Source organism: Tinamus guttatus, unplaced genomic scaffold (assembly GCF_059628265.1).
Source record: "Tinamus guttatus ecotype Peru unplaced genomic scaffold, ASM5962826v1 Tinamus_guttatus_pri_ptg000525l, whole genome shotgun sequence".
NCBI lineage: Eukaryota > Metazoa > Chordata > Aves > Tinamiformes > Tinamidae > Tinamus > Tinamus guttatus.
In genome coordinates, this window is record NW_028289059.1 from 1,922,511 (window position 1) to 1,932,919 (window position 10,409).

Consider the following 10,409-nt stretch of genomic DNA (forward strand, 5'->3'; position numbering starts at 1 on the left):
AATAACATCTTGGAGAGGAATGCGCTGCTTTTGGACATGAAGTTCTTCAGTATAAGTAGAAAGAAATCTCATTAAAGTGCATTTGGTGGAGGAACAAGTGCCAAAAATATTCAAGGACTAATCTGTGTGTCTGTGCACTTTTTTTTCCAGAAATGGGGAAAAAAAATTGTATACTTCCTGCTCTTCATAAGAAAAAAAAATCTGAAACATGGCTTGAACTTTCTCCTTCTCAACTGTTTGGAAATTTTGGAACTTCTCAAGAATTTTGAACAGACTCACAAAAGGAAATGCTAAAGACAGTGGGATCAATGTATTTACCTAATGGAATAGATAGATATTTAATGCCATTTGCATGGTGTATTTCAGATATCCTTTCTGGGGCTGGCAGACCTGAAAGGAGATATGTGGACAATTAGATATTACCTCCCAACAGTTGTGAAACTTTTATTTCAAGAGAGATTCAGATCACAAAATTTACTTCAGAAGTCATTTCTGAACATTGGAAAATGACCTGAATCAGGCCTGAATGAGGAAAAAAATCATCAACTCATTTGTCTGATTATAGATTTTTTATATAGAATTATAGAAGTATAGAATTATAGTTTTTTTTGTATTAACTTTATTTCTGTGAGATTGTTGAAGTACTAAAACAGTCATATTATCACTGCTGAGAATTATCTTTCACAGTACATTTGTTGATGTGTTTCAGCTCTTCCAGCCCTTTTATGTAAATACCGTGCCTACAAAATTACCAGATCGCAATGAAAGTAAAAGACACAATCACAAATCCTGATATTTTGCTTGGGCTGGAATTAACATAATCCAATTTTTACACTCCTTGCACTCAGTCCTATACAAAAGACAGAAAAGAAAGACAAGATACACAAAACGTGCACTTCTCCCAGCAGCATGAATGGAAAGCATCATTTACTATAGAGCATAGCTTTTATTTCAGCACAGAGTCATTGATTTCTTTCCTAGTCTTTTCTCAAGTATTAATCTATTCCTTGTACCAGTCTGTAATAGTCCAGCCAGATGTTGCAGAAACAGGCCAGAGAGGTACTATTTCCTTCTGTTTGCTGATATGTTAAATCTAGCAAAATCAGCTCATAGATTTAAAACTGACAACCTCTGTGTCTTCTTTATGGAGATTTTGATTTACTTGCCTGCTTTTTTTGTGTTCTTATCTGCACACAGATTTTATCTTGAGAACTTACCACTCTAGGTGTCCTCAACCAATGGAATTTTATGGTGCTTCTTCTAATATTCCTTATGGTGCTTCTACATCCAAGCTGCCCCATTCATCCTCAATTCAGAGCAATGCTATCATCTTTATAACAATTCTCTACTTACTTTCCTCATCAACTGTCAGAGCACTGCTATGTCACTCAAAATAACAATATGACTTATTCAAAAAAAGTTCTGAAAGATATAAATGTGCATATTTTACATCACAGACTTCACTACCCAAATGATATGAACATCAATATCACTATGTCATGTTCAGTGTTCATTTTCGGTATCGGTTTTTATTCTTTATGTTGTGTTTTTGCTTATCTTCGATCTTATTAAACATGTCCTTGATCTCATTAAGTCTCAAAGCCTTTCTTTAAGTGAGGGAGTCAATATTGACAAGCTTTAGTTGAAATGCAAGGAGAAGGATCAGCATGACTTCTCTTTTGCCCTCTCTTCTCTGTGGAATGTACTGGTACACACAGTGGAAGAATTAGCATGACGGTATAGGGCCTAACTTGACCACTAAACACATACTGAAGGTGAAACACATCAAAGGCTTTTCTGTTCTTTCTAGAAGACAAACACAAATATTGTAATATAACTACAGCTTTCTAAAAAAAAAAAAAAAAAGATTATATCAGAATCATCCTTTTATTAGCTGTCATAAAGATTTTGCTTTCTTTTATATTATAGCTAATTGCAACCAAAATACCACATTCAACTCCCAATCTGTACTGCAAGATTTAAGGCAAATTGGTCTGTTATCTGCTTGAACAAAATACGATAAGTGAGTGAACAAACAGGTGTTGTTTCCTTCATTTTCAGCTGTTACTTCTAGTAGTTCAGCCTCTAGGCACAAATTCAGAACAATGAATCCAGACATTTGAAGCATTTATTCTGGAAATAATTGAGTCCTGGAAGAGTCTTGTTTAAAAACTTTTCCAAACAGAACTATCTTTAATGCCCTGCGAAAACAAATGTAAAAAAATGCATAAATAATTGGATTAAATGTAGAATTTAAGTAACCAAACCAAACCAAAGCATCAATGAGAATAGGAGGTATTATGTAGTTAATAAATGGATTGATTGCTGTAAAGAAGAAGAATGGACTCCAGCATATAAGAAACACTCCCATCACTATGCCCAGTGTCTTCGTAGCTTTCCTCTCTCTGCTGCTTGAAATGTGGTGCTTCGTCTCAAATTGGATCCTTTTTTGGCTAATGGCATCGATGGATTTTGCTTGTCTCTTGGCTATAGAGTATATTTTCCTATAGACGTACAGCATAACAAATCCAGGGATGTAAAAAGACACCACAGAGGCCACAACACCTGAAGTTTCACTAAAAAAAACAAAGCATCCTCCTGTACAATGGATATGATTATAAATCTCTTCTGCCCCTCTCAAGTTCAGCTCTAGAAAGATCATCCCAAAAGCAAAAGCTGCAGGAACAGTCCAACTTACGAATATCATGACCAGGATGACAAAATTATTTATCTTTGATTTATATCTTAGAGGATCACAAACAGCATAGTAACGATCAACAGATATGAAGGAGAGGTGGAAGATGGAGGCTGTGCTCAGCATTATATCTATGCTTGTGTGGATCTTGCAAAAGAACTTCCCAAAATACCAGCAGTGCTCAACAGAGCGCATCATGCTGTACGGCATGATGAAGAAACCCAGCAAAAAGTCAACGGTAGCCATGGAAAGTATCAGGAAATTGGTAGGCATATGGAGCTGCTTGAAGTGTGCTATGGAGATGATAACTGCCAGATTTCCAACCACTGTAGCAAGAATAATGAAAGCCATGATGACATACATGGAAACGCGGATGCTGTCTGACCAGGTGCTTTTGGTGCAAGAGTTATTTACGGATTCACAACACAGCTGCATTCTTCCTGAGAGCTCAGATCCATTGAAGTATACGGGATGTGGCATGGGGACTGGTTGTCTTAATGCGGAGATACATTTGTTTGTTTGTTTGCTTGTTTGTTTGTCTGATTCTTTCTTTCTTTGGTGAAAATACTGCACAAGGAGCTGGAGAGATAAAATAAATAAATAAATAAATGCCAAATAATTAAGGATGAAGTTATTTTGTAGTTACACTTTAACAAAATTACACCATTATCATTAGACTTCCCTAAAGTGGGAATCTCATTTGATTAGATAAATTGTATAATGAGGGGTCCTCGTACGAAAATAGCAGTAGGTCCCAGAGACCTACACTGGAGGATGTCTTGATGAATATGAATAGTCAACCCCATCACAATAGCATATCCTTTCTGCGAGTATCTCTTTTTCAAAAGTATTTCATAAAACAATTCAAGCACTTATCAAGTCATATCCATTGCCACAAGATATAATTTTCCTCTAATTAATGGAAAAACAGAATTACTGTGAAAAAAGAGATAACAGTAGCCTATGCTATTCTGTAATTATCATTAGGGCATAATATGATTGCTTAAATTGGAAAATTATTGACTGAGAAATTCAGCTGGTGCCATTGGAAAATTATTGACAGAGAAATTCAGCTGGTGCCAATATAACCCATTTGCTTTGAGACTGCTGTGTGTGTTTATTGCAGACAGAACATAAAAGAACCATTTATTTTTTCCCTTATCAGAACAACTGTTATGACAAGCACACCGAGAAACATTTAGAAACTAAATGGAAGCTCAGTGAGGATGATAAACTACGTCTTGCCACCCTAACAGCTGCCACTGACAACCTGGGTTACACAGGCAGATTTCCAGGCAGTGCCAGTGTCCGGCTGTGGGAGCCCGAACACCTGGGTGAAGTTGCCTCCAAGATCCACGCTCAGCCACACAAGACATGTGTAAGTCAAATGGATTGAGTGGCTGCTGGGGTGCCTCTTGCTTCCCCTTTTTCTGCCAGCTAATCTTAAACACTACTCTGCTCATCTCCGCTTTGCTATAAATTCCACATTTCATACATCATTTCCTTTGTGTTCCACCAATCTCCTCTTGTTTATTTTCCTGCCTATTATTCTTTCTTTCAACATGCATAAAGCCAAGATATAGAAAGCATGGAATAAATCAATCTGGAATTTATGGACTCATATCGCCAAACTTAACAGCTGACAAACTTACCTCTCCCCTCCCTTTTTTAAGTATACACATTGGACATAAATATCAAAATTTTAAGTTCATGCACATTGTAAATTTATCACATAGTAGAAATTTTCAGCTTCACTTGTTTTATATAGAAAGAAATTACATAAATATCATAGAATATGAAGCCAACTGAAAAAATAAGGCACTATTTCTACTTTTCTGTTTAAAAGATGAAGAAATGCTATTGCTCTCTGACAGTAAAACTGTTTAGCCTAAATAAATTCAATCTCCCTTAGAATTTTCCTGAAAAAAAACCCAAACACCTTATTTTCAGGGTCTATTTGTTTGTTTTAACAGGAAAAAAAAAGAAACTAAAACCAAAAAGCAGCAACCTGAGATCAAGCATGCAGCTTTGAAAATAGGAGCAAAATAAATCAAAACTCATGTGGCAAATTCTCCAGATGAACTCGAGACTGAAAGATGTTTTCAAAAGAAAAGCTGAACTCTCCCTTTCCATAATTAATTACAAAAAAAAAAAAAAAGAAAGAAAAAAAAGAATGGATTTTGCATTAATTAAAACCTATGGAAATATATTTTAAAAATTCTTTCTTTCTACCTTTTCCTCTTCATGCTTCATAGAAGTCTGGTTTTGGTGCTCATTTGCCCTCTGCTTATTCAATGGCACTCTTGCTTTTAAAGATCTCCTCAAAAGGCAGCTGAGTCCTGGGAAACATAGGTTTGAGGAGGACAGGCACTTAGCCCTGAAGGCCCAGAGCAACCTCCAAAGCTCCCAGGATATTGCTCAAGAATGCCAGATGTAACAAATAATGTTCTTCCTGTAACGAATAATGTTCTTCCCCTTTTGTCTCAAGAACAGCTGTTAATGGCAACAGTGCCCCAAGCTGCTTGTTCTGTTAGACACTTAAGAACAAAATAATGGCCGTGACATTGCTATTTGTTCAACAGGTCTTATTTATAGGTAAACTGATTTAATTTGAAGTACGTTTATCTGTTTAATTAAACCATGTCATCACCTTGTAAGCAGCCCAAGATTATCTAGGAACAGAACAAAAACAACCATGCAGTCTGCCTTTCATAAGCTTCCAAAATATAACCAAGTACGTAAGCAAAGGTAGCATGTAAGTGTTTCTTGAAAGGGGTATTGTGTACAGAGTGACATGATGTGCTTTTACTAGTCTACTTACTGCTCTTCTAACAAACAGGTTTAATGTAAAAGCCTAATCTGTTAACAGCTGTTTGCAAAATACAGCTACTGAAAAGATGTTTACTTTAAATACCTGCTATTGGCTGTATCACAGTCACAGAAGTGGAGCATTAATCTCCTGCTCTACGAAGGACCACGCAACCTTTTAAAACGGTGAAGCTGCTGAACATCATAGGCTATGAATATGGTAAGCATCGGCTAAAGCCACTTCTGCCAGGTGCCTCATGGGCATATGGAATCAAGTAGGCTGAGATACCGCTTCTTGCGAGCTGTGCTGCATTGCCCCAGTTAGCTCCTTCATGGTATTATGAACCAGAACAATCCTTTCCCATGGTAGGTTTGGGCAGGAGGGAGAAGAGCTGATACCTTCAGCAACCCCATCGCACAGGCCCCGGTAGCCCCACCTGGGTCCCTCGCTGGTACAACTCAGTCTACCTGGCAGCACGAGGCTGCAGAGCTCCACTAACCAGAGCTGCTGAGAAGGTCTAGGGAGCTATGCAGGTACTATAGCTTTATGTGATGCTGCACATTTTTATGCTTCCTGTGACAACCTTCTCAAAACCCCCTTAGGAGAAGATAAAAGTCGGTCAACAAGCCGTTGACTATGGACTGGTTAATGAGCATTTCATATCCACACCAGTAATGATCTTAAGCAGGCCAAACCAATCTACCTGAACATTGCAGGGAAGAACTGGAGCCAGATGACCAGAAAAGTCTCAGATCGCCTGACCTTTCCCTGGGCTTGGTCACAGGGCAATGAATAAACAGCCTGGCAAAGAGCAGAAAGTGTTTTCCCAAGGACACTTTGGGCCAGTACAAGAAGGAAATAGATAAATAAATAAAAAGCAGGGGGAACTGTAGCACTTGGCAGAACTCCTTCTCCTAACCAGCAAGACACTTCATATTTGGTGCATTGGACCATAGGGGAGTTACTGTGAACAAAGCAAGATATTTCTGGATAGACTAATCTCGCATATGCTCTTTACTCTTCTATCAAACACCAAGCCAAGAGCATAGCATTTAGTATTCATTAGCTCTGACTACATCAGCTTGTCCTGAATAACTGATAAACATCAAAAACTGAAGCATATTGGCTATAGAAGAAACTCCCTACAAACCAAGAGGAAGCTGCGAGTTACAGTATCAGAAGAGTCAAAGCTTAATAGGATATTTAATAAAATTAAAATACAGTTGCAATTTTTAAATTATGAAGACAATTTAGTATTTAAGCAGCCCAAATTGTCAATTAATTTAGAACAACAGTGGATATTTTAATAGTAGCTTTCATAGCTTTCATAGTGTTGTTGTAGCAACTTCAAAGAGACGTTTCTTTGCTGCTTTAATCCGGCATGAATCACAATAATGGTCTCAAAGGTGTTGTTTATAATATCAAAGAGGAATATGTCTAGCTGTATTTTTGGAAGACCTCAGAGCACTTATGAATAGTCAATATTCAATAGTTTTTTGAGTCAGTAATATTACAGTAAAACAGTTGCACATAAAAATTTGAAATAAAGTGAAAAATGTGAAGTAACAATTACGTCTACATAATTGTTGTTGTGTCTTTCTTTTCTATAATATTTATATTTCTTCAATAATTAGCAGATTTCTGAAAGGGAGAAAACCAAGAAAAAAATTCTGACACTGTCTACCATACCTTGGGCCACCTGCAGTGGTTTTTTTTTCTCTAAACATTAAACTATTAAATTTGAAAACATCACTGTGAAGAATAGAAATAACACTTTTGCTAGACTTCAGGCCCATCTGAAATATATTTTCAGAAATGGTTCTGTCCTTCTCAGGCAAGACTATGAAAGAGACATTGGAAAAGGGAAGTAATCAAAGCGGACTAGGGAACGAGAATTCTAACTAAGAAAAAATGTAAAAGGCAGGACATGATTGATTTCTACCATGATTCTATTAACTTGCATTTCCAGGGGTATAGTTTGGACCCTATTCAGACAATATCATTTATGGTTTCTATTGGACAGATGGAAGTTTTTTATTAAAAAAAAAATGGATCTTTGCAAGGGAAATTACGTATTTAAAACTAATGAAGTCTCTAATATGGCCCTGTGGTTGGATGGAGTTATAAAAGTACTTTACTCCGCCACATATGCAGTTTTCAGAAAAAAAAGCACAGCATACAAAAAATCTTCTTGTGTTTCCATTTATTCCTGTTATGTTTTCATTACATTCAGTCTCATCGAATGTAAATCTGTGTGCATTCAAGGGAAAATGCACAAATTCCTACTGAACCACTAATTCAAAATAAGTATTTCACTGAGTGGGTTAAATGAGATGTGTCAGCTATTACCGTACAGCTCATAGCCTGGTGTATTAGTCCTGAAGTTAATACGATTTTTTTTCCAATTTTATGTCAGAGCAATAGAGAGAAGAATGAAGAGCTCACTGACCTCTAGATACTTTCCCATAGTTTATATTTTTACTTCTCAGTGCAAACCACTGTTTTCCCTGGACCAAGCAAATGTGCTCTTTATATGGAGAAACGCTATGCTTATGCTCTGAAAGTGCAGTAGCTTGGATCATGACTGTAAGCCCGGGGGAAAAAAATCTAAATGTGAACTTCTGAAAAATGAAGAGGAATACGCAACCTGAGCATGAAAAAGAACATTTCCACAGCAAAGCAAAACATATGCATTGAAAACCCAAGAAATTATCTTTGCACTACTCAATCGCCACAGTAAGTAATGGAGTAATGCAGTTCGTTGCCTCCACGCACCAGCCAAAGCCACTGGTGCCCAGGCTGCCAGGAGCAGCCCCCTCGTGCCTTCGCTGTGAGTAGCGGAGTTGATGGTGGCAGCCACAGCAGTGCATGTGCTGGGGCAGAGCCAGTGCACTCCCAGAAATAGAAAAGGGTCAGGGCTCTCACAGTTTAGGACCATGCGCAGTTTGTGGGTATTCAGTGGTGACAAATTTGCCTCAAACACGGAGGCAAACAAGGAGGGGTAAGATGGTCAGGACAAAGCATGTGCAATCCCAGCTACATCACTGTATGGCTCTGGAACAATCCCACAAAAAGCAACACTTTACACCGAATTCATAGCCGTGCCTGAAGAGCGCACAGCTCTTGCTATCCTTCTCTTTCTAGTTTTGGGACTGACTTGTATGATTTTCTCAGCCACCGCCAATGCCTTATTGCTGTTAGAGGTATGTTACTGTGGAAGAATTGTTTGAAAGCAGGGACTGAGAGGAAAACCAGGGCCTAACCAAAGTTTTGGCATTACAGAAGCTTGCTTGGGGTGCTGCACAGTTGCCACTTCCAGGATGGTTGGTACGCATGGATGCAGCTCCTCCACAGTTCCCTGGGCAAACACAACCTGCCCTCCTCGCAGCTGCAAAGGGGAGTAACGGAGGATGGAGCAGAGTGAAGGCACCGCGGCCAAACTCTGTCACACCCCCTGTGCTGGGTTGCTGATAAGCCGCACAGTGGCTGTCTAATGGGAGATATACGATAACATGTCCGGTGCTGAGCCAGCAAGGGTGGCAAATCACTCCTTTCATATGAACTTTGCTTGAACTTTGCTCATTATAATGTGAAAACCACACCCCCATCCCAAAAGTCACCCACCTCCGAGGTATGACCACTCCTCACTGAGCATGCGCTCTAGATTTTTGATTGACTGTACCTTTAAATGAAAGCGAGAAACCTTTTCACCAATCAATAACAATATTAAGTATGATTCTAGTCACTCAAGCTCCACCTGAATGTAAAGAAAAGTATAAAAGCTGAACTAAGGATGAAAAGGAGGAGGGAAGAAACCATCGTAACTCCTGGGTCAGTCGACGGGCTGAGTCCCCTTCCCTCCTCTCAGACTGGAACGCTGCCTGAGGAGACTCGAGACTGAGAGCCCTCTCCCATCTTCTGGGGTGAGTGATGATTGCACATCTGTACATCAGAGCCAGCTAAAAACAACACGCTGTAGTAGAGAATTTCCTGTACTGACATCCGACACCTGCTTTGTAAATGTTGCATTTGAATAAATCATACTGTTTGTGAACTTGACTACTTGTCTGGGGAGGCGATCGGACCTACAGTCCACGGACTGTTCGTGAATCCAGTACTGCCAGAGTTGAGCTTATAGGTGATCACACTATTTGGGAACTCAATTCGCTCCTAGGAAGGTGATCGGACCTACGGTCCACGGGCTGTTTGTGAATCCAATACTGATTTGATATCTCCCTCCCCGCCCCCTCACCACTACCACTACGGCTTTCAAACTGCAACATTTCACAGTTACAAAATGGACAGCACTCACTATAGAATGACAAATATTATCTTAAGGTCTAACCAGGGAAAATACATCTTGGAAACAAAATACTGTCCTTATATAGCTTATTAGCCACTAACATTATTTCAAAAAGCATAGCAAGAAAACTTACTGTACCTTGTCAGAAGTTATCTCCTCTTAATGAACCCGTAGAACTAGTAGATACTGCGCAAAGGGGACTTATTCCACATGCATCCCACAGCTTAACTGTTGTACCCTTCAGTCTGGCTTCATCATACTGCCACTCGGAAAAATCTCATGCCAGGATGACGCAAACATTAAATATTCAGAAAAGATAAGCAGATAATAAATCTTTTCTGACACGAGCCAGAAACATATGCAAAGATAAATGTATTTGTAAAGCCAGACTCATGGAAAGAAACATACAAAATAAGACAAGCATTAATTACTGTCCAAGCAATAAAGGGAAGGAGCTAACAGCCATGAGCTATTATTAAGATGTTTTTCACTTCAGGATCCTCCTTTCGGTTGCATGCAACTTTTTCAAACCTGGGAAATTTGAGTTATCTTTGGAAACTTGGTGTAGCTATTCCAGACTGGACATTCAAAAACAACAACAA

The 10,409-nt window shown here is 38.7% G+C and overlaps 1 protein-coding gene across 1 annotated transcript; it reads right to left on the reverse strand.

Annotated features, from left to right (window-relative positions):
- Window positions 1-2,056: 2,056 nt before the first annotated feature.
- TAAR1 (trace amine associated receptor 1) lies at window positions 2,057-3,188 on the reverse strand. The gene has a single exon (XM_010226953.2). It carries the CDS (start codon window positions 3,173-3,175, stop codon window positions 2,129-2,131), a length of 1,047 nt encoding a protein of 348 aa, XP_010225255.2. The 5' UTR covers window positions 3,176-3,188; the 3' UTR covers window positions 2,057-2,128.
- Window positions 3,189-10,409: the final 7,221 nt, after the last annotated feature.